Source organism: Amblyomma mixtum, chromosome 1 (genome assembly GCF_055824585.1).
Source record: "Amblyomma mixtum isolate Tamu chromosome 1, ASM5582458v1, whole genome shotgun sequence".
NCBI classification, from domain to species: Eukaryota; Metazoa; Arthropoda; class Arachnida; order Ixodida; family Ixodidae; genus Amblyomma; species Amblyomma mixtum.
In genome coordinates this window covers 157,895,635-157,920,490 of record NC_143012.1, presented here as the reverse complement: position 1 = coordinate 157,920,490, position 24,856 = coordinate 157,895,635, and the positions used below count along the sequence as shown (strand labels likewise).

Here is a 24,856-nt window from a genome sequence, read left to right as displayed (position 1 = left end):
ATCAGCGGTCACTACCTGCCCTAAGGAGATACATTCCCTCACTACTTCCAGCCGTTCGGTACCAGCAATTGCCAATTGCTGTTCCCTTGCTAGACTGCTGAACATTAGTTTAATTTTCTGCATGTTCATTGTTAGACACACGGTACTGCTCTGCCTGTCTAACTCTTTGATCATGTTTTGCAGCTCATCTTCCGAGTGATTTCGCAAAGCAATGTCATAAGCGAATCGCAAATTACTTACGTATTTCATACTGATTCTCATACCCAACTGTTCCCATTTGAGGCACCGGAATACCTCCTGTAAACAGGCGGTGAATAGCATTGGCGAAATCATGTCTCCCTGCCGGACACTATTCTTTATTCGAATTATATTCCTGATTTTACGGAGAAGTAAGGAAGCTGCGCACTCATTATAGATATCTTCCAATATCGGCACACAACACTCTTCTACACCGTGATTCCGCAATGCCTGCATGGCAGCTGAGGTTTCCATTGAGTCAAAATTTTTCTCCTTATCAATGAAGGCTATACATAGGGGTCGGTTATATTCTGCGCATTTCTCTGTCCCCTCATTGGTATTATGAATGTGGTATATCCTTTAAGAAAGCCTGCCTGATCATTTGGTTTATGAAAGTCTAAGAATTGCCTGAATCTATTAGCGATTATTTTAGTAAATACCTTGTAGGCAACGTATATTAAGCTGACCAGTCTGTAATTTTTCAAATCCTTGACGTCTCCTTTCTAGCGAATTCATATAATTTTGGCGTTCTTTCAAGCTTCCGGTGCGCTGCAGGTCACAAGGCATTGCGTATACAGGTGCTAGCATTTGCAGCACAATCTCACCTTCGTCTTTCAACAAATCTACTTTTACCTGATCCTCATCAGCTGCTTTCCCCCTTTCCACTGCTGCTAAGACACTCTTTACTTTGAGACACTATTTACCCATTGATGTGCGCTACTGTCTGTCTCATTAGCGTTCTGATTGCTCTCGTTACTGTATACACTTGTGTAGAACTCTTCGGCTATTTGAACTATCTTATCCATATTGCTAATGACATTGCCCTCTTTGCCTCTTAACGCATACATGTGGTTTTTACCTATGCCTAATTTCCTCTTCACCCCTTTTAGGATACATCCGTTCTTTACAGCATGCTCGATTCTCTACATATTAGACGTCCTTATGTCGGCTACCTTACGCTTATTATTGAATTTGATAGCTCTGCTAGTTGTATTCAGTCTGTAGAGTTAGACGTCTTAGTGCTTTGGCATTTCTTAACTAGATATTTTGTCTCGTGAGATAGCTTGCCGATATCCTGGCAAACCATCCTGCCGTCTACTTCTATGGCACACTCCGTAACGATACCTGTGAGATTATCGTTCAATGTTTAAACATTATGGTCGTCTTCCTCAGTTAAGGCGAAATGCATGTGCCTGTCTTAAGTGCCCTCCGAATACTTTTTGGGCTGACTTGCGCCCGCAAGAGGTACATGACTCCACTATGGCGTTCTCGGCAGTCATCGAATAGGACGTGCACTGCTCTCGGCCGTGCTCAATTTGAAGCTGCTAGCGAGCTTCCGCGATAAAGCGCGCAAAGTTAGTGAAAGATTCAGGAGCAATGTAGAGTCGCCTCCAGCTGGATGCAATCAATCGAGATAAATCTCGTTTTGTCTCCATCACAAACAAAGCGATAAAGCAGCATGGCAGAAGCTTTGAAGAATGAACAAACATTACAAAGATTTGCGGCGTTACTCCCCTATAAAAAAAGCACCGACCGAATGCAGTAAAACAAATATGGCGAGTAGAAAGGAATAAAATGGATGGTGCAAAATAAGCAGAGTGCATGGAAACACAGCGACCATTAGTGTGCGTTTTAGGGCTTTAGACGGACGATATGAACAACTTCTGGTCGCAGGCGGAGTCGCTGGGATGCCGTCATTTCGTCAGGGATGACTTCATAGTACAGTTTACCTTTGATCGAACCCGGCCGCGGCGGCCGAATTTCGATGGAGGCGAAACTCTAGAGGCCCGTGCAGCGTGCGATGTCAGTGCACGTTAAAAAACCCCAGGTGTTCGAAATTTCCGGAGCCCTTCACTAGGGCGTTCCTCATAGCTTGCGCCACTTTAGAACGTTAAACCCCAGTAAACCATAACCTAGCGGACGAAGAACATTGTAACAGGCCAAAATAGCGGCGCAAAAGCTTTTCAATCAATCAGCGGGGGCGACGGGGTATGCAAACCTAGACCCGGGCCCCTCGCCTGTGTTCCATGCTGAGCCTTCGTAGGTTGTAGCGTCTGGCGTTGATCCGCTGCTGGTCTTTGATCCATCATCGGGCAAGCCTTCGGGCCTCTTCTGCGCATTGAAGGTTGGCGGAAACGTCGATGTTTTCTTCTTTGGTAACGTTGGGCAGCATGGCGCCTAGTGGGGTTGTGGAAAAGCTACAATGGAAAAGCCTAAAAGCCGGCATCTGGGTGGTCTCCTACACTGCGGTCAGGCGCAAAGGACATAAGGCAAGATCATGTCCCAGGTGCTGTCTTCGGTATTGACGTGCATGGACAGCATCTCAACGATGGTTTTGCTCAAGCGTTCCCTGAGTGCGTCGGTCTGCGGATGGTATGCACTAGTGCTCCTTGGCTTATTTGGCTGTACCATAGTTGGTTTGTTTGGTTTGTTGGGGTTTAACGTCCCAAAGCGACTGAGGCTATGAGAGATGCCGTAGTGAAGGGCTCCGGAAATTGCGACCACCTGGGGTTCTTTAACGTGCACTGACATCGCACAGAACACGGGTCTCTAGAATTTCGCCTTGAACAAATTCAGTCGCCGCGGCCGGGAACGAACCTGAGTCTTTCGGGTAAGCAGCCGAGCGCCGTAACCACTGAGCCACCGCGACGGGGCTGTACCATAGGGTGTCTTGCGTAAGTTCCGAAGTGAACGCTTTTTCTCTCTACGGCATAAGCCCATCGGGGGCGCGGCGTCGCAGAAGAATGCATTCCACGAAAGATTTGGCGACTTCTGCTGCTGTTCCTTACGGTAGGGCTTTTGCCTCGGAGAAGCGGGTCAGGTAGTCGGTCGGCATTATGATCCGCTTAGTTCCAGACGTTGGCTTAGGGAAAGGGCCAGGCAGGTCAATGCATGGAAGGGCCTCGAGGGGTGTTAATAGGGTTCAGAAATTTTGCAGGTCGGGTGGGAGGGGTCTTTCGTCGGTGACAATTTCGGCAGGTTTTCACATAATGTGCAACGTCGGCAGACAGTCGGGACCAGTAGAACTTGAATGCGGTGGAAGGTGCGAGGAAATCCGAGATATCTAGCTGTCAGTTCGTTGTGTAAACCATGCAGAATTTCCTTGCGGAGACTCGTAGGTACAACAAGGAGGTAGGTTGTTTTTTTCACTGCGATGTTGTTCTTCATGAGGACATCCGTCTGTACACAGAACAATGACAATCATGGCTTGAATGAGGCGAGGGGTCAAGAAAGCTTGGCTTCCAAATACTCAATTAGGCGTTTTAGGCCGCGGTCCGATCGTTGCTGCTATGCAAAATAACTGGAGCTGATAGGTCCCAGGAAGGCGTCCTCATCGTCGCTCGGCGGCGGTGCATCTACAGGGGCTCATTAAAGGCAGTCGGCATCAGAGTGCTTGCCTCTGGACTCGTAAAAGACGGTCACGTACACTCATGGAGGCGCAGGCTTCATCGAGTGAGGCGGCCGGAGGGGTCCTTGAAACTGGCAAGACAGCAGAGAGTCTAGCGATCGCTGAACACATTGAACGGTCGTCTGTACACGTAAGGGCGCAATTTCGACGTAGCCCAGGCGATGGCAAGGCATTCTTAACTATTCCTCAAATAATTAGCCTCCGCCTTAGGCAGGGGCTGTCTAGCGTGTGTGATTAGTTTATCTAGCCCGTCAGTTGTCTGAACGAGGAAGGGGCTTAGGCCCAAGCTACTTGCAACTGAAAGAATTTTAGTGTCGGCATTTTCATCAAAGTGCGCAACGACGCTGAAGTTCCTTGAAGGCTTCTGTTGCGGCGCTTCCATTTAAATGCCACGTCTCCCTTTGTCTGTTGGTTCAAATGCTTGGCGAGGCGTGAAAAGCTGTGGAAAAATTATGTGTAATACGCGCACAGTCCGAGGAGTCTGCACACAGCTTTCGTATTGGCCGGTGATGGAAAGGGTGCGACAGCAGCTGTTTTCTGCGGGTGTGGGCGCACTCCCTCCTTGCTAACGATGTGGCCTAGAAACAGCAGCTCTTCATAGGCAACGTGGGACTTCTCTGCTTTCAAGTTTAAGCAGGACGACTTGATTGTGTCCAATACTGTTCGAAACCTTTTAGGTACACTTCAAAGTTCAAGATGAAGACAACGACATCATCTAAATATAACAGACAAATTTGCTTTCCAGGCAGGCCAGAGCTTGAGCTATGACTCGCTGAAACGTCGCTGGTGCGGAACAGAGCTCAACACGAAAGATCCATACGGAGTGATAAATGCGGTCTTCTTGCGACTTCTTTCATCGACCGCGTTTGCCAGGAGCCGCTTTTGAGGTCCATCGATGAGAAATACTTGGCGTTGCGCAGCGGGTCCAGTGTATCGCCGATGCGGGGGAAGGGGTAGACGTCGTTCTTTGCTGTGGTGTTGAAGCGGCGCTAATCAATGCCGAATCGAAATGCGCGGTTTTTCTTACCAAAACAACCAGTTCCGCCCAGGGGCTCTTTGAAGATTGCATAACTTCATCGAGAAGAATTTCTTCTACGTGGTCCCGGACGGCTTGTCGTTGTCGCGGCGAAACAAACGTAGGGGCTTATGCGGGGTGCTAGTCGGTTAAAGTGCGATGCTTGGCAATCGGCGTTTTTATGGAGGTTCGCCGATGACGTGAAGCACTCACTGCAGCTTTGAAGTAGTTTCCGGATCTGGTCTTGTTTGTTCTGGGGCAGGGGTGCATTTAAGTTGAAGATGTACTTGTGATCCTCCTTAGGAGAATTTTCTGTGGTTCGATCGGAAATAGCGATGGCGTCGCGAACGTCGGATAGTTAATCGAGGAAAGCAATCGTCGTTCCCTTGTTAAAGTGCCGGTATTGTTCAATGAAGTTCATCAGCAGCACTTCAACTTGGCCATTATGGAAATGTGCGATGCCTCTTGCGATGCCAATTCCTCGCCTGACAAGAAACTCAGTGTTTCCCTCGATGAGATCTTCCATGTTCTTGGCATCCGTGACACCTACGGTGACCATCACGCTTGATCGCGGTGGGATGGTCACTTGTCACGGATCCCCCGAGAGCACTCGAGCTGAAAGAATGGACTAGGCGACAGGTGTGCCGACACATACGCTCATTGAATACACCCTACGCGGCACAAGCACTACCGCACAAAACTAACAAAACTAACACAAAACACGAAGACTACCAGTACAGACGAGCCGGGAACACCCAGTCTACTAAAGTTCGGCTTTCGTGCTCACGGTTCGGTGCTGATGAAGCGCTGCGTAGGTCCAGTCAGTGTAATCTAGGTAGAAGGCGTCGAGGTGCGTTCGAAGTGCTGAGGCTGGCGTCGCTGGCATCAACATCATCACCAGCCTGACTACGCCTACTGCAGGGCAAAGGCCTCTCCCATGTCTCTCCAATTAACTCTGTCCTTCGCCAGTTCCGGCCGCCGTATTCCCGCAAATTTCCTAATCTCATCCGCCCACCTAACTTTCTGCCGCAGCCTGGTACGCTTGCCTTCTCTTGGAATCCACTCCGTTACCCTTAAGGACTGCTAAACTAGCCTCACTGAATAAGGTCCTTGCGTTAAGCGTTGCTAGGTTCAGTTTCCAATTGCGGCCTGTCCGGAGCGCATTTTTCTTAGCACCGTCCGCTGCGTCACAGGTCTGACCGCCGCCCCGGTCAGCTGGCCCGCAGCCACTGGGTACTGAGGGCCGAGGGTTAATTGGGTGACGCTGGTGATGTTGTAGTTGTGGGCACCAACCGGATGGGGCAACAGCGCTGTGGGCACTCCTGTCCGTAACAGGTGGTTGCGTGAGGCGTTGACTCCCCGGAACGGGCTCAGGAGCGACAGGAAGTCTACGGTGCGACGCCGTAGAACTCAAGATCACCGGAGCAATAGCCGGCGTTGCTCTCTTCCAGCCGTGCTCTTCCTGATCCTCCGGAACCTCCGCTTCTCTGTTCTCCCCCCCCCCCCATGCCACTCTATCCCTCACGCAATTATAGCCATGACGTTGGTACACGTCATCCTTGTCGTTTTCATCATCTTTCCTATCCTCCTATCCACCAATCATCGCTTCAGCCGCCGCGGTGGCTCAGCGGTTATGGTGCTGGGCTGCTTACCCGAAAGATGCGGGTTAGATCCCGGCCGCGGCGGCTGGAATTACTTTGGAGGAGAAATTCTAGAGGCACGTGTACTGTGTGATGTCAGTGCACGTTAAAGATCCCCAAGTGGTCGAAATTTCCGGAGCCCCCCTCTACGGCGTCTCTCAAAACCTTAGTCGCTTTGGGACGTTAAACCCCATAAACCAAACCAAACCAATCATCGCTTTCCACCTCACTAAATACTTTATCTTCTCTATTCTCGAGTTAATACACGTCATGCTTAACGTCATCCGCTTCGTCTTCTCCAAACTTCTTTAGTTCATATTGTTGTTTCAAACTTCCTATTATATGCGACAACCTGATTAGTGAAAATGCCAAACTGCGGCTTAGTCATCCTCAGCTGGAAGACAGGCAGTGGAGGGACAATCTATAGTTTTTCTGCTTACGTGACAGTCCAAAGGAAACATTGGAAGGAACGTGTATCAGGCTTGTATGATAGCCTGATGACGGTGCACGTGTCATGCGCAGTGCGTGCGCCGCGCTATGGAAACCTATAAATACGATGGCTGAAGAGTGGTTTATTGGCACGTTGAAGCGCCGGCAACGAAGACCCGGGCGCAAGTCGTCTAGGAACCAGCGAGGCGAGAGACCGGCACACAAGCGGCAGTTCTCCAGCACGAGGCTTCTACGGGCGGCGCTAGCGCTTCGTCTTCGTAGGTGGCGGTGCTGTATGATCTTCTTCATTCCAACTGCCCCGGCGGTAAGAGGGAGCCATCCTGGCGACTCAAGGCGAGGAGACGACGAGAGGGCTGTAATAAGGCTTCAAGCGGCTGACATGAACGACGTCGCGACCGCGGCGGCGATGGTCCAAAGAAGGTGTCACCGGTTAGATGATATAGTTCACTGGTGACGTACGCTCTAAGATGCGGTAAGGACCAATGTGCTTGGCCGAAAATTTGGACGCAGCCGGAAGAGAGAGCCAGACCAATGATCCAGTGGAGAAGTGTGTAGCGGGCGTGTCTTGGTCCGACTCATGTGTCCGGAGCCCTTGACGTTCGGCGGTGAACGAGCGAGCCAACTGGCGGCACTGCTTAGCATGGCGGGTAATGTCAGAAATGGAAGTATATTCTGAGCTGTCGGGGTTGTAGGGAAGGATTGTGTCCAGTAGACAGGAAGGCTCGCGCCCAAATAAAAGAAAGAATGGGGAAAAGCAGGTGGTTGCCTGGGATGCGGTGTTACATGCATAGGTCACGAACGGAAGGACTTGATCCCAATTAGAGCTGTCGGAGCTAATGTACATGGCGATCATGTCCCCAAGAGTACGGTTGAATCGTTCGGAGAGGCCGTTGGTTTGGGGGTGGTAAGCGGTAGTGGTACGGTGGACTGAGTGGCACGCATCGAGAAGCTCGCGAACAACTTCAGACAAGAAAACACGGCCGCGGTCACTGAGAAGTTCTCGCGGAGCGCCGTGACGCAGGACGAAGTGATGAAGAAGGAAGAAGGCGACGTCGCGAACAGTAGCCGCAGGTAGGGCAGCGGTCTCAGCATAACGAGTGAGGCGGTCCACGGCGACTATAATCCATCGATTCCCGGCGGTCGTGAAGGGGTCGATGCCCACACGATCGAAAGGGCGAGCCGCGCACGGTAATGGCTGTAACGGGGCAGTCGAGGGTCGAGGTGACGACTTCGGCTGCTGACAGGCTGTGCAGGAGCGAACGAATCGACGAACAAAGATGTACATGCCCCGCCAGTAGTACCTCTGGCGTAGCCGCTCGTAGGTTTTTAGCGATCCCGCGTGAGCGCTTTGAGGGTCGGCGTGGTAGTGCGCACAGATCTCAGACCGAAGATGGCGGGGAATCACGAGGAGCCACTTTCGGCCGTCCGGACGATAGTTGCGGCGGTATAGGAGATCGTCGCGGATGGCGAAATGGGAAGCTTGGCGACGAAGGGCCCGAGGGAAGGAGGACGTAGAGTGCGCACGAAGGGCATCCAGCAAGGAAGAAATCCATGGATCCTGCCGTTGTTGATTGGGCATGTCGATAGCAGTGAGCGCTGCGAGTGGGGAATCAGATACGAGGGAAGAGGGCGCAGGAGAAGGCAGTGGCGAGCGTGACAAGGCGTCGGCGTCGGAGTGCTTGCGGCCCGACCGGTAGACAACGGTAACATCGAATTCCTGAAGACGGAGTGCCCAGCGGCCAAGGCGTCCTGAGGGATCTTTGAGGGAGGCCAACCAACACAAGGCGTGGTGATCAGTAACGACGGTGAACGGGCGGCCATATAAGTAAGGGCGGAATTTTGTGAGAGCCCACACTACGGCCAGACACTTCTTTTCAGTCACGCTGTAGTTCGACTCTGCTTTGGTGAGAGCACGGCTGGCGTACGCAACAACGTATTCAGAAAATTCGGGCTTGCGCTGGGCCAGGACAGCACCGAGGCCAATTCCGCTTGCGTCGGTGTGCACCTCAGTAGGAGCACTGGGGTCATAGTGCCGAAGAATAGGGGGTGAAGTAAGACGACGACGGAGCGCAGCAAAAGCTTCATCGCAGGCAGAGTCCCACGTAGACAGGTCGGCGGGACCATTGAGGAGTTTCGTAAGGGGCGCGACGATAGAGGCGAAATTAGGGACAAAGCGCCGGAAATAGGAGCAGAGGCCCACAAATCGGCGCAGCTGTTTCGTAGAGGTCGGTTTAGGGAATTCAGCCACAGCCCGGAGTTTGTGAGGATCAGGTAGGACGCCATCTTTGGATACGAGGTGGCCGAGTATTGTCAGTTGCCGGGCACCAAAGTGACATTTCTTGAGGTTAAGCTGAAGGCCAGCACGGGTGAGGCAGCTCAATATCTGGCGCAAGCGCTGGAGGTGCGTCGGAAAATCGGGCGAAAACACAACAACATCATCCAAGTAGCAGAGACAAATGTTCCACTTGAGCCCGCGCAATACATTGTCCATCATTCGTTCGAACGTGGTGGGAGCGTTACACAGACCGAATGGCATTACGGTGAATTCATATAGGCCGTCAGGGGCAACGAATGCCGTTTTAGGACGGTCGGACTCAGACATCGGCACTTGCCAATAGCCGGAACGGAGATCCAGAGAGGAGAAGAATTCGGCGCCTTGCAAGCAGTCTAGGGCCTCGTCAATACGGGGTAGCGGGTAGACGTCTTTGCGCGTAATTTTGTTGAGCCGGCAATAGTCCACGCAAAATCGTATCGAGCCATTGTTCTTCTTCACCAGCACCACTGGGGATGACCAAGGACTGGCAGATGGCTGAATAATGCCGCGTTGTAGCATGTCGTCCACTTGCTCAGCGATGAGGCGGCGCTCGGGAAGTGACACACGGTAGGGGCGCTGGCGGAGAGGAGTATGGGTACCGGTTTCAATGTGGTGTTCGACACTGGTCGCACGGCCCAAAGAAGAGGTCTGGTGGTCAAACGAGGAGCGAAACTGGTTGAGCAGGGCAAGAAGCTGCGCGTGTTGAGCTGTGTCGAGGGCGGGGTCAATAGAGCGGTCGAAAATGTCCGAAGGCAGTGGGTGATCGGGAGTAGGGCCACGTGGGGTGAGGGCAGCGATGTCGGGACTGGAGGAGGTCACATCGGTGTCCAAGGAAGTGATCAATTTAGGGGTTTCAAAATGGCCAAGGCACTCGCCACGGAGCAGGGAGAGGGCAGAGAAGGAGGTGTTAGAGACGAGGATGGCGGCAGTACCGTGTTGAATGTCGATGACGGCGAAGGGAACAGAGAGGCGTCGGCGAGAAGCAAGGATGGGGGAAGGCGTGAAGAGAACGGTGGCGTCAGAAACAGAGGCGGCGCAAACAGGGACAAGCACAGCACTGTCAGGGGGAATGTGAGTGTCCTCGGCGACAACAAACTTAGCATCACGGCGAATCGAAGGCTCGTCGAAGGCAGCATCACAGAGCGTAGAAAAGACGACATGCGCACGGGCGCAGTCAATGACGGCGCTGTGGCGGGATAGAAAATCCCAGCCAAGGATGACGTCATGGGAGCTTGCACGGAGAACAAAAAATTCGACAACATATAAAACATCGGCGATGACTACGCGTGCTGTGCAAGCGGCAGACGGATGAACGGGCTCGGCGCTAGCTGTACGGAGGGAGAGTCCAGAAGATGGGGTGGTAACTTTTCGAAGTGAACGGCAGAAGTTTTCGTTAATGACAGAAACGGAGGCCCCAGTGTCCACAAGCGCAAGTGTCTTGACGCCGTCTACAAACACGTCAAGAAGATTCGGCGGTGAAAGGCGAGGACTTAAGCAGGGCGATGATAGCGCAGTTCGTGCCCCAGGAACTGCGGCTGCTAGTTTTCCGAATCGGCGGGGACGGGGCGACGCCTCATGGGCGATAAGGAGCGGCGGCGAGGGGAGGGTGAGCGGTGGGAAACGTAGGGCTGGCGACCAAGCGCGCGGTCAGGTGAGGTCCCCTGATGCGGTGGTTCGAAAGGTGCGCGAAAGGTGCGATCTGTATCGCGGTAGTCCGGCAGGGGGTGGAGAGGCGCAGGCAGAGTACGTCGACATAGGCGAGCGACGTGGCCTGGAAAACCGCAGGCGTAGCAGATCGGTCGGTTGTCAGCCGTGCGCCAAGGATTGTAGGCAGCGGGCGCGAAACGCTGTCGGGAAACAACAGGCGCAGGCACCGCAGGAGGAGCATAGGCATAGGCCTGCGGCCGCGGTGGTCTTCTGACAGCCTCGGCATACGTGAGAGGCACGGGTGCGGGCGCAGGCGGCACGCTTACTGGAGGGTCGTAGCTTAACGGGGCGGCAACTAGGGTGGGCTGGATCGGGAGTAGACCGGCCTGGGGAGCCAAAGGTGCCGGTTGCCGAAGACTAGGAAGTGCATCGGCGACCTCCTGCGTGATGGCATTCCGGATCTCAGGACTGAGGACGGGCGGTGACGGGTGTGGGTTAGATATGAGCGATAGCTGGCGGGCGACCTCTTCCCGCACGAAGTCTGGTTGTGGCTAGCAAGTCGTGGTTGATGCCCAGGCCGTTGATGGAGTCGGCAGGCGGGGAAAGGCGACGAGCGCAAAAACGTTGCTTGCGCAACTCGTCAAAACTTTGGCACAGTGTATAAACCGAGGCGACGGTGGTGGGGCTCTTCGCCAGCAACATCTGAAAAGCGTCGTCATCGATGCCTTTCAGGACGTGCTTAATCTTGTCAGCTTCGGACATAGCTGGATCAACACGCTTGCATAGGTCAACTACATCTTCAATGTAGCTCGTGAAAGTCTCGTCCTTGTGCTGAGCTCGGACACGCAAGCTTTGCTCAGCGCGCAGTTTCCGGACGGCGGGACAGCCGAAAACCTCCGCAAGTGTGCTCTTGAAAACGGCCCAGGTGGCGATGTCGGCCTCGTGGTTTCGGAACCACAGGTTCGCTACGTCGCTCAGGTAGAATATAACGTTGGTCAGTTTGCCGCTGTCATCCCAATTGTTATGGCGGCTCACCCGTTCGTATGATTCCAGCCAATCTTCTACATCCTGGTCGCTGTGGCCGCTGAAAACAGCGGGGTCGCGCTGCCGGACTGCACCGGAGCAGATGACGGGCTGCGGCGGGGGTGCGGGCTGTTGACTGGTCTTGGACATCGGGATGGTGCGGCTGCGAAGGTGATGGGGAACGGTGAACGCAGCAACCTCCACCAAATGAAGAGTGGTTTATTGGCACGTTGAAGCGCCGGCAACGAAGACCCGGGCGCAAGTCGTCTAGGAACCAGCGAGGCGAGAGACCGGCACACAAGCGGCAGTTCTCCAGCACGAGCCTTGGCGCTAGCGCTTCGTCGTCGTTGGTGGCGGTGCTGGATCTTCTTCTTCATTCCATGGCCATCAATAAACATCCATTCTTCTTGTTCTGGCCGTCATGCTGTCGAGTGCCTACCTTACAATCTGATACATGGTGTCAGAAGTGGGATGTTAGCAACGGCGCTGGATACGTCGACGATGGACCTGCTGAAGCCCCCAGAACCCTTGCAGCTCTCGGGAAACTTGTCGCAGAACTGGAAGCGGTTTAAGCAGAAACTGGAACTGTTCATCAAGGCGACCACGTCTAAAGATGATCGTAGAACCAGTGCAGCGAAAGCAGCGCTCCTCTTAAGCGTTGCGGGAGATGAAGCCCTGGACGTCTTAAACACTTTCAAGTTTGAGGCTGGGGAAGATAAAGAAGATTATGACACCCTGGTCACGAAGTTTGAGGCCTACTGTGCTGAGGTAAGCCATGAAGTGCATGAGCGTTACGTATTTCTCTCGAGGAAGCAAGAGGATGGAGAGCCGTTTGAAAAATTTATCCGAGACCTCAAGAAACAAGCAACGCAGTGCAACTTCGAAGGTCTGAACGATTCGATGATCAGAGATAAGATCGTCTTTGGGACGAACGACGCAAAGTTGCGTGAAAAATTGCTCCGTGAGAAGGGCCTAACGTTGATAAAGGCTGAAGAAATGTGCCGAGTGGCGGAATCAGTGGCACGAAGAAACCAAATCTGGGAGAAGCCAGAAAACAGTATTGACTCAGTCTCTCGGTGTGTAGCGCCATTCCGTCACTGCATGGAGCCACAAGAGAAGACTGCACTCGAGAGAACTACGAATCGCTGCAAGAAGTGCAACCGACGCCACGAACAACGGCAGTGTCCTTCATATGGAAAAAGATGCAACTGCTGCCGAAAGCTCCACCATTTTGCAATTTGCTGTCCGGCTAGGGCAGTCGTCAGTGAAGTCAGCGAATTTAACATGAAGGATGAGTTCGACGTTCTTGACGTTGGCATCGCAAGTAGCGACAATAAGGACTGGACTGTGAAAGCCCAAATCGCAGGTCGTGAAGCCCTCTTCAAGGTGGATACCGGATCACAAGCAAGCATTATACCGTTTTCGGTGTACCGCAAGCTACACACTGCCGAACTGAACCCTACATGCTCTGTACTGCGAGCCTATAATGGAGGCGTCATCGCAAACTTTGGAACATCAGTCCAAAAAGTGACACTTGGTAACGCCGCCACTACGGTGAAGTTTTATGTTGTGAAAAATGGTCGTCAGGCCATACTTGGGCTTGACGCAAACGCTCCCGCTTAATACGGAGCAGTTAAAGACTTTAAGCACGTCTTCAAGGGTTTAGGCTGCATGAAGCAGCCGCACAGCATGGTACTGCAGCCAGCTGCTGTCCCGGTCGTCCAGCCAGCGCGGCGGGTGCCCCTATCCTTGCGTCAACCCCTGCGTGACGAACTTCAGAGAATGGAGGCGGCCGGCATCATCAAAAAAGACGACCCGTCCGACTGGGTAAGCCCTCTTGTCTTGGTCAAAAAGAAAGATGGCAGACTTAGGGTGTGCATGGATTCCAGAAGGATTAATGAGTATATGAAAAGGCAGCATTACCAGCTTCCCAGGCGGGAAGATATAGTAGCTGAATTGACCGGCGCCTGCTTCTTTAGCTGTCTAGATGCAAATTCTGGATTTCATCAGAAACCACTCGACGAGAGAACATCAAAAATATGCAGATTTGCCACTCCATTTGGCAGATATTGTTACTTGCGTCTACCGTTAGCATCACATCTGCGCCGGAAGTTTTTCATAAAACGCTCAGTCAGATGCTTGAGGGGCTACCAGGAGTGCATGTGTATATCGACGACATTCTCGTCTGGGGTAAGAGCACGGCAAGAGCATGACGAGCGGCTACTGGCTGTGTTAAAAGCCGCCGAAAAGGCAGGACTGACATTCAATGCCGAAAAATGCAAGTTTGGTCTAACCGAGGTTCATTTTCGGGGTGACGTCATTGGACAAACCGGAATTTCCCGAAGTCCGAAGCTAGTACGCAGTTTGGTTCAAATGCCAACGCCGAAAAGCAAAGCCGATGTTCAGCGCATGTTAGGAGTAGTCAATTACTTTGGAAAATACGTGCCTCGCTTGTCTGACAGAACAGCGCTACTACGGGCGCTTATCAAACCTCAAGTCGAGTTTGAGTGGACCGAAAGCCACGAGAAAGAATGGAAAAGCGTCACGCAGGTACTCGCGACAGAACCCGTATTAGCAATATTTCACGCTAAGAAGGAAACGAAAATAACATGCGATGCATCCAAAGATGGCGTTGGGGCGGCACTTTTGCAGTATGACGGTGGTTCTTGGCGACTAGTGGCCTATGCGTCCCGAGTGCACACACCTTCTGAACAACGTTACGCACAAATTGAGAAAGAGGCCCTCGGAATTTTGTTCGGCTGCGAGAAGTTTCTTATTGAGACCGATCACAAACCACTTTTATCGATTTCTTCTAAAGGAATTTGTGACATGCCACCACGATTACAGAGATTTTTTTAAGACTTCTTAGGTATGACTATGAGCTGCAGTACGCTCCAGGGAAGCACCTCGTACTGGCGGACATGCTGTCACGAGCGACTCCGGCAGGTGAGGTTTACAATGCGGGTGCTACGGAAGACGTAGAGGTTCACGCACTTCAGGTCCTGAACTGCATGGTCACGGAAACAGCACAACAGGGACTGGCGAAAGAAAGAGCTCGGGATTGCTACTTGAAGACTGTCGTCACCGACTTATCAGCAGACAAAAATTCAAGGTGAACTGAAGCCTTTTTCATCTGAACTGTCCGTTATCAGCGGAATACTCTTCAAGGGTACGAAAACCGTCATACCGAAGAGCATGCGACGGGAAATGCTAAAAAGAATTCATGCTGGTCACCTTGGTTTAAACAAATGCAAAGAAAGAGCCAGACGTCTCGCTTTTTGGCGGGCATACAAACAAACAAGCCAAAGAGCCCTTGCTTATGCGCTTGGGGCCACAGTATGCATGGTACAAGGTCGGAGCGGACATCTTTTGTTTTGCGGGACATTCTTACATTGCCGTATATGACTGTTTCAAACTTCCCAGATGTCGAGAGGCTTCCGGACACAAGTGCAAGAAGCGTTCTTGCGGCTCTCAGCGCTAGTTTTGCTCAATTTGGCGCTCCTGTGGAACTCTGCAGAGATAATAGACCCCAGTTCTCAAGTCAAGAGTTCTCGGTCCAAGGAGTTCGACTTCTCACACGTCACGTCCAGTCCCTACTAAGCGCAGTCTAACGGTCTCGCAGAAAAAGGTGTCCAAGTTGTGAAGCGCATAATGAAGAAAACACAAGATGCAGGAGACGACTTCTGGACAGGTCTTCTGGCCTACCGCTCAACACCACTGGCAGATGGTCAATCCCCTGGTGAGCTGCTTCAATGCAGGCGCCTCCGATCTGATATTCCAGATTTCGGCAAAATCATGGCCACTGATGTGTTGAAGCATCGTCAGACATGCGGAGGACGGCCGTTGCCACAACTTGCTAAAGGCGTCGTGGTGCGGCTAAGAGATACAAATTGGTCACAGAAAGGAAAGATTGCTGGACAAGCTGCTCCGAGGTCATACCACGTCATAACTGAAGATCGTCGTGTTCTTCGACGCAACAGGAGGCACCTGCTTCACACTGGCGAGCAGTATGCAGGCACAAGTAATGATGACACCGACAGCATTGGTAGCGTGACACCACAGCTTTCCAGCATTGACACTGCTGCAACACAGCAGCCCTCTTCCAGCCCACTTCCAGCGCATGGTGACACGCCCTCAGCTGCAGTCACCCTTCCAGATCAAACCAGAACGAACACCACACTCAGAAGGTCGACTCGCACCACACGACCACCACAGTGTCTTTATTATGATGCTGCTTTTAATCAATTAACATGAACATTTGCGTTCATCTTGTGTTAACCATGGAAGGATGTATCAGGCTTGTGTGATAGCCTGATGACGATGCACGTGTCATGCGCAGTGCGAGCGCCGCGTTATGGAAACCTATAAATACGATGGCCACCAATAAACATCCGTTCTTCTTGTTCTGGCCGTCATGCTGTCGAGTGCCAACCTTACGATCTGACACAGAAGACAAGCTTTTGGACGAGATCTCTAATTGTTTTAGTCTGGCGCTTACGAAGGATGTGTTTGAACGTACTCATAGGATTAGTGCATTTTGAGATGATAATGCCGCCCGGTTATCGTGAAGTTCTGCTCTCTTAAAATAAAGCAACAAATGCTATCTGATTCAGCCAAGCTTAAAGATGAGAGTATTACCGTAAGTGAAGATTACTTGTTAGAAACACGCCAGGCCAGGAAAAAGCTGCTTCAATTCACCAAGAGTCATGGTTAATTTTGTAAGCTTAGGTACAATAAACAGTTCATTAACAACAAATGCTTGAGTTATAACCCCGCTCGAGACTGCGTTTTCATTGAGTCTGATCTTCGAGGATCAGCAACTTTTCATGACGGGGATTTAAGTCACGCTGGCGTTGCTCCGTCACATGCTGAGCAGACTGATCATTTGTGTCCTTCGCCAGTCGACAATCAGTATTCAAGTGAGGCTGCCTCTAGCTTGACACAGGCGCCGTAAGGCTGCGCGAGGGGCAGTGGGCAGGTGTCTGGTACTGCTAACTCGCTTTATTTCTTTTTTTCCAATAGCGAAACTTACTACCCAAGCTCGATGAACTGAATCCTGCCATTAAGGCTTTCTTCGAAGATATCGAACGGTGAACGATATGATGGTAGAAAACGCGATAACGTGTTTAGATCTGATAGAAGTTAAAGATCGGGAGATGTTTTAAAAGCTGTCGCGGATAACTTTGTACCATCGCCTATTAATATTCCCACTAGCCTAAAACTGGTTTGGGTCGAACTTTGTGTACGTTTTAAGAGAATGATTTTGGGTATATGCTACCGTCCCCCGTCTTAGAGCCCAATATTCGTTGACGAGTTGGATGGTGCTCTTAACATGATCACTGTACAATTTCCGACTATACCTATTGTCTAAGCTGGCGACTTTAAGTGCCCTAGTATCGTGTGGACTAATACGTCATCTTATCTGAGCTCTTTCTCGACAGAGTGTACGAAGTTTTCGTCGACTTGTATAGATTTCAACCTTTCGCAGTTAGGCTCTAACCCAACTCGAACTATTTTATCCGCATCTAATGTTTCAAATCTTGTTCTAACTAACGTGCCTGATTTTATCCCATCGATTTTTTACCTACCACGTCTCAGTTATAATTCTTTGCTGCATTTTTATGTATAAATTCCTGTGTGTAACTGCGTCAGTCTGACTAAACACGTGAGATTATAAATGGGCTGACTTTAACGCTATTAATTGCGAGCTAGTTCGTTTTCTGGAAGATTACTTACCAGGCTTTTCACGGCATTCTCTTTACATTAACTGGGAGTTGTTTGAGGGTATGGTCGAACACCGCATTAACGCTTTTGTGCCATTAAGATCTTTGAAGTGAGACAGGGTACACCTTGGTTCAATAATCTCTTAAAAAACTCGCCACCAAAAATAAGCGCTTGTACCACTCTGCAAAGTTGTTGAGTTCTAAACAACGATGGGAGGCCTACTTTTCTGCTGCTGTAGAGTACAAAGCAGCGCTGAAAAACGCAAAGAATAATTTTTTGAACCACACTACACCTCCTATGCTGGTCAACACACCTAAACAATTTTGAAATGTAGTTAAGAAGAAAGACCCTTCGACTATACTACTTACTCCTTTTGACGGTGTTGCTTTTCCTCCACCCGAATGCGCTTCTGTTCTAAACAGTATATTTGCTGCGGCGTTTTGTAGTAATATCTCTTGTGCTCATCACGTGCGCCCTGCTTTTCTTCCTATGGATTCAGTTATGTTCGACGCGTCAGGCATCAAGTGCATCACAAAAAATCTTAAGGTTTCCTCTTCCTGCGGTATTGACAACATTAATTCTAAGTTCCTTATTAAAGCAAACTAATATTCTTCTAACATAAGTTGTATTCCCAATGATAGGAAAATTGGGAATAATTCCGGAAATATACACTGTATTGATAACTTCCGACTTATATCGCTCACTAGTATTCCGTGCAAGATCATAGAACACGGCATATACTCCCATGCTATCTCCTTTTTAGAATCTAATTCTTTTTCCAGCGTTGCGCAGCATGGTTTTCGTAAGTCTTTTTCATGCGAAACTCAGCTAATACCTTTCACACATGGCCTTCATTGCTTCCTTCACCACGGGTCTCCGGCAGACTGGAAATTTTTGCACTTTTCGAAAGCGTTTGACATGGTTACTCATGAGCTTCTGTTTCTTAAATTACGCAATCTTAATATAAATTCTAATGTCCTTGCATGGCTACAGTGCTCCATTCCTAACCCCTCACAATTCGTAGCAGCGAACAATACCAACTCACATTCTTTGCCTGTACGTTCCCGCGTGCCTCAAGGGTCTGTTCTTGGGCCCCTCCTCTTTTAATTTGTGTAAATGACTAACAAGCTAACATTTCTTTTTCAGTTGATCTCTTTGCCGATTATTGTATCATGGGAGTACAACAGAGTCGGCAATCGTCGCAAGCGCCCTCCTCCTATAGCTTAGGTCGAACCAAATGCAACTTTCTAGCCGTCGCCATTCCAGACCCGAGAGAAAAAGCATAACTAAGATTGGTGACACCTGGCAGCCTTGGCGCAGGCCCCTGTAGACAGCTAGTCTGGAGGTCATGATCCCCAGTGTATATTTGCCTTGGTGTTGGCATAAAGGGGCTTCAGCAATTGTACTATTGTCTCCGGGACGTCAAGCGCCTGAAGGATACTCCAGGCAGCCTTGCAACCACACGGTTGCCTTGGCTTTGCCCAGGAAGTCCAGGACCAGCTTCCGTTTTCTTTTATCGCTATTTCAGTGGACTAGTTACCACAAAGAAGTTGTCATCCAGCCTTCGACGGGACCTAAACCTATTTTCTAGTTCTCTAAGGACGGTCGCCTCTACAGCCCACCTGTGTGTGCGAGCCCGCAATATGTGGCAAACGTTTGAGAGCACTCTCCACTTCACCTCCGGTCGCAGTGCTGAATTTAGCAGTGGTTTCTCTATCTATAGATCTTGTTGAGAGGCAATCACTGTCTGTTTGTGACTAGTTTGTCGGTCATGTGGGCCTCAATGTAGTCCAGGCAAGCTGTGTCGCTGTGCTCTTTTCTAATGTCGGGTTCTCGCAACACCATGGTATCTGTTCTGGTTGGAAAGTTGGCCTCGCACTTTAACTGCAGTTTGTGTAACCCGTACCTTGGAGTCTTCAAGGATATGATGGCTAGCTCTTCTGCTTCACTTTCCAGGAAGTCGATTATGCCATCAGTTGCACTTTGAGGTTGCCTCTTCCAGGGGTTTTGTTCAGTCAGTCATGGAGAGGACTCCCTTCTGAACAGCAGTTCAACGCTGTGGGGATCACTGCCAATGTTCACTAGGCCTGCTTCATCTATCACCATCTCCTGCTTTAGGGGCAGTAGCATAGCTGTGGCTGAGCAGCTGAGGAATGTTGGTAGTTTTCTTCACGGTCCATGTTGTTTTGCCTCTACAATTATCCGTGGTACTGACAACCACAAAGACTTCCTTCTCTGTCCATTCTAGGAGAAGTGTGCCGATTCTGTCCATTGTCTTGTCTAGGTGTTCAATATATGCCCTGTAATAACCAACTATGAGAACTGATAATGTCATGGCTGCCATGCCAAATTGCAAGTGGTTTAGGATCTCCATGTTTTTCTCGTATGCTCCCTGTCCCATCCACAAGCAAACAAAACCAAGTAGTTCCTTATGATTGTTTATCTTACCAGTGAGCCACATATTGCCACCAGGAGGCCACAGGTAGCGCCGAAAGACGAGGAGGTGAAGGCTGGCACACGCGCCCTGAAAGCGTTTCTGGGAACGCCGCCGGTGAACGGTATCTTGATCTTTGGTTCCTTGAAATATTTTTGGTGGAGTGCGCTGGGTACTCTCTTGGCCTTGCCGGTTGACAGAGCAGTTCATCCAGTTTGTCGCCGGAGCCTAGGCTGCCGCCTGAGCATCCGCCATTGGATTTGACCTGCAAGCCTGCCCCTGCATTATCCATGCAAAGAACTAATTATTACATCTTCCATAACCGGCCAGTACCGAAGTCCTTCCACGACACTCAGCTTGAAGGGTGGAAGACTAGCTCGTTCAGTATGAACGCGTCGCCTCGCTCAATCAGCGGGCCGACGTCGCGAAGCTTCAAAACGTCCTCAGTTTGGAAGACAGTGCTCGTACATGGTACGAGAATCTTTAAGACCTTTTGACAACATGAAGTGAGTTTCGCCGTCGACTGCTGGAGACATACACCACTTCGGATCGTCGGGAACGAGCCGAGTGAGCTCTGCAGACCCAAATACGGATGCAAACGATACGGCTATTATATGTGTCGAAGACATGACGTGGCTCTTCCGGCAAGCTGGTCCAGCTATGTCGGAAGCCAAAAGCTGCGCTCTTTTATGCGCTGGGTTAAAGAACAGCTTTTCAGTGGCCTCGCGCGCAACCCCTCCGGAGCTGTCGCCGAGTTTTTACGGAACTGGTTACAATAGACCAAGTCCTTCAGCAGCGTACCACAGTATACGACAGTACTTGCTGCTTCGGCCACAGAGTCATTCCCGACATTCGGACACAACCCTGACCTCCTCCGGAACATGGTCCGTTCCACTGTACGTGTAGTGCTCCAGAGGATTTGCTGTGCGCCGCAACCAGCGGTCGGATTTTGTGCCAGCGTCATCCGCGAGGAGGTGCACCAATTGATCAGGCCTTCATTCCTGGGTGACAAACCTCAGCTCTTCAGGAATGACCTCCATCGCCCGACATACGCTGACGCCCTGAGCCAGCTTCTGCGTCATTGGTTCCCGACCATCACCTGCCGCTACCTTCCGTACAGCCGGCGCGGTACTTGCCGAATGGTACAACCTCTGCGTTAGGCGGACGTCGGGCGTGGTCCCGACCGAAGGCGTTTCTGCTTCCAATGTGGACTTCCCGGTCATCTCTTCCGCCAGTGCCCACACCCTGAGCTAGACCTGCAGGGTTTCCCCGACGACGCACCCAGACCCCAGTTTGGTCAACGACCCCACAAGACTGAACGATTCCGCGCATTATGCCTTCCAGCGTCTGCCATTCTCAAAAGTACGGCACTGAAGATCGCCGTCACCTGGCCGACCGTTGCCATCACCGGCAAGCCAGCACTTTTCACGACCGGTGCAAGTGCGTTCGCCGACACCCCCCCTCCCCCCGGAAAAACTAACGACTGCGACCTCCGGGGGCGGGGTCGCTAGAAATCGACGCGCTAGAGTCCCCCCACGACGCGGACATCGTTTGGCAGGAATTTGGCGACATCGACGAACGCTGCTGCCGAACATGAGGGCCGGTTTTCACTCGACATACCCTGCTTATCGCCTATCACAGCAGTAGCGCGTGGCTGGACACGAGATCCAATTTTTCCCTTTTAAGCGGCAAATTGGCAAATGTTCTGAAAATCTTCTGACACCATGGTCTGCAACGCAGGCTTGCATGGCTCGCGGCCACATCACCACTCCGCTTGGCAAGTGTACAGATCGGGTTCAGATCGATAACTCTACGTTCGTTGCGAGCTGTCTGGTTCTCCGTGATTGGTTTCGCGACCTGGTTCTCGTTGTTGACTTCCTCAGTTAGAATGGGGCAATTATCGACCTCCGGCAGCGCACAGTCAACACCGATGACATTGCTGACGCTCACGGACGCAGCTCCGCCCTTCGAGTTTCCCCCGAAAACGTTTTTGTTCAGCCACACTCTAGTGTTTTTGTCAGTGTCGACTGCGATGGGCTCCGTGACGGGACAGCAGTCGCTGAGGGCAATCTTTCAGTGTTCCTGACGGATCGCATTTGTTCGGCCCGAAGCCTCATCCAACTACGGAGTGGTACGTCCCAACTACTGGTTACAAATTTCACCCTCTAACCTTGTCACCTCTTCCGTGCCACAGCGTCGCGTTCGCCGACCAATTAGCCAGTGTTTCTGAATGTTTAACGTGCGAAGCCGTGTAACGTGAGAACATGCCTTTCGATCACATTTACATCAGCTCAGGGCGGTCGCAGGTTCAACACCGCGCTCTATGCTCCTCCCTACATCAATAAAAATTCTGCTTCGCGTCTTCTTCGAAGGTTCAACAGCTGACCGTTACGAAACACCGCATCATCACGTGCGACGATGGCCACCCCATACGACAACACCCGTGCCGTATTTCACCTAAAGAACGCGAGTCCATCTAAACATCAGTTTAATGACGGCATTATGCAACTATCTCAGACTACGTGGTTGTCCCCAGTCGGTCTGGTTAAGAAGAAAGATAGAACACTGAGATTTTGCTCAGATTACACGAAGTTGAACACCATAACTAAAAAGGACGTATACCAACCGCCCGTAAGACGAATCGCTCGACAGTCTTCGCCGCGCCAAATATTTTTCCTCATTTGATTTAAAGAGCGGGTTCTGGCAGACTGAGGTTGATGAAAGGACCGGGAGGAAAACTGCCTTCATCGCTTCCGATGGTTTTTATGAATTTAAGCTGCTGCCCTTCGGTCTCTGTTCAGCGCCGGCGATGTTTCAGTGATTGATGCATACTATCCTCGCTGGCCTGAAATAGCAAACCTATTAGTTTACCTGGATGACATGATCGTGTTCTTTGACGAACATCTTGAACGCCTGCGCACTGTATTAGATGGCCTGCGTTCGGCGAATTTAATGCTCAAACCTGAAAAACGCCACTTCGGCTGCGAAGAACGCAAGTTGCTCGGCCACGTGGTGAGAGCCACCGGTGCACAACGCAATCCCTACAAAACTGCCGCGGTAACGGAATTCCCGGTTCTTACTACAAAGGAAACGCTCAAACCCTTCCTTTGTGCGCCTACTACCATCGCTTTATCTCCGACTCTTCCCAGATTGCCAAACCTCTCACCCGTTTGGCGCGTGATTACACCCCGTTTTTCTTTACTACCGAGCACCAGGAGGCTTTCAAAGAGCTACGCTGATGCCTGTGCACCAGCCCTGCTCTTGCTCACTTTGATGAGAAGGCTGCCACCAAGATCCACAACGACGCCTGCAACACAACCCTGGGTGCTGTCCTAGTCCAACAGCAAGATGGCATGGAACGAGTGGTTGCGTATGCGAGTTGGGCTCTTTCCCGTGCTGAAATCAACTGTTCTACCACGGAAAAGGAGTGGTCGCAGTTGTGTGGGCCTCAATGAAATTATGCCGTTACCTATACGCCCGCCATTTAAAAGTCGTTGACGACCATCATTTATTGCGGTGGCTGAGAAATCTACGGGACCCAACAGGCCGCATAGCAAGGTGCAGCCTCTGCCTCCAGGAATTTGCTTCACAATTGCATATAAATCTGGATACAAGTACGAAGATGCCAACACGCTCTTGGTGATGATAGAACGGAGGACGACCGTTGTTTCCTTGGAGCAGCTAGCGATTCCGATGTTAAGGCGAGGCTGTGAACTGATATAAACTTACGATCTCTCACGGACCATTTCGAGGGCCACACTGCTAACATTTCCCGAGACCTTTCCTACTTTTGCATGTGCAATGGCATCCTGTTTAACAAAAACTCGAGCCCCAGTGACCACGCCTATCTCCTGCTCGTGCCGGCAGGCCTCCATGCACACATCCTTTTTGCATCTCATGACAAGCCCACCTCTGGTCACTTTGGATTTACACGCACCCTCGCTTGAGTGCGCCAGGCCTATTAGTGGCCAAAACATGCTGCCCCCATCGGCCTCTACGTCCGAGGTTTCCATGAATTCCAACCAACAAGTCTTCCTCTCAAGCCCACAGATTTGCTCCAACCAGATGCACCGCCCAGGGCACCCTTTGACTAAGTCTGTATGGATCTTCTGGCGTTCTTCTCTGTGTCAACGGCCAGTAATAACTGGATAATTGTCGTGCTTATCTACCTGACACGCTATGCAGAAACCAAGGCTGTACCGCGTGGCAGATCGTATGTGATCGCGCAGTTTTCATGCACCGCGTTTTTTTACGACACGGTGCCCCGTCCTACGTAATCACCGATCGAGCTACGACTTTCACAGCACAGCTCATGCACCAGGTGTTCAAGCTGAGTCACACGAGCCATCGCAAGACTACTGCCCACCACCCCCCGTCAAACGGGCTCACCGAGCGACTCAATAAAACAATAGCTTATGTGCTCGCAATGTACGTAGACGTCCAGCATAAGTCTTGGACGAGATCCTCCCATACGTGACTTTCGCCTGCAATGCGGCCGTCCAGGAAATAATTCACTTTACGTCATTTCGCCTCGTTGAGGAGCGTGATGCGCACACTATGCTGGATGCCATGTTTTCGTACTTTACCGACGACGGGGCGCTCACGCCACACGCCGAGGAATTTGTACAAAACACGGAGGAAGCCCGCCAACTCTCGCGCATGCATATTAGGCGGCACCAGGGGACAGATGAATGCCACTTCAACCAGTGACATAGACACGTTGAGTACCAACCCGACGACCAAAACGTGGGTGTGGACCTCTGTCCGTCGCCCAGGCTTGTTGGAGAAACTTTTGTGCCGCTACTTAGGCCCATACAGAGTGTTGCGTGGCACCACGGATGTGACTTGTGAAGTTCCGCCGACGGTTCTGTGCACAGTGCGCGTCGTCGAACCCAGCCTGAAAAAAGTGCACATACTCCGTATAAAGCCCTGTTTCACGAACTGACAGTGCTTCCGCGGTTGT

The 24,856-nt window shown here is 51.2% G+C and overlaps 1 protein-coding gene across 1 annotated transcript in view; it reads left to right on the top strand.

Annotated features, from left to right (window-relative positions):
* Positions 1–24,856, top strand: part of LOC149369486 (uncharacterized) — a 184,497-nt gene that overhangs the window by 14,807 nt on the left and 144,834 nt on the right. Inside the window, exon 2 of the mRNA XM_089558858.1 lies at positions 14,624–14,776. Coding sequence (XP_089414984.1) covers positions 14,624–14,776 — 153 coding nt within the window. The remainder of the gene's footprint in view (positions 1–14,623; positions 14,777–24,856) is intronic.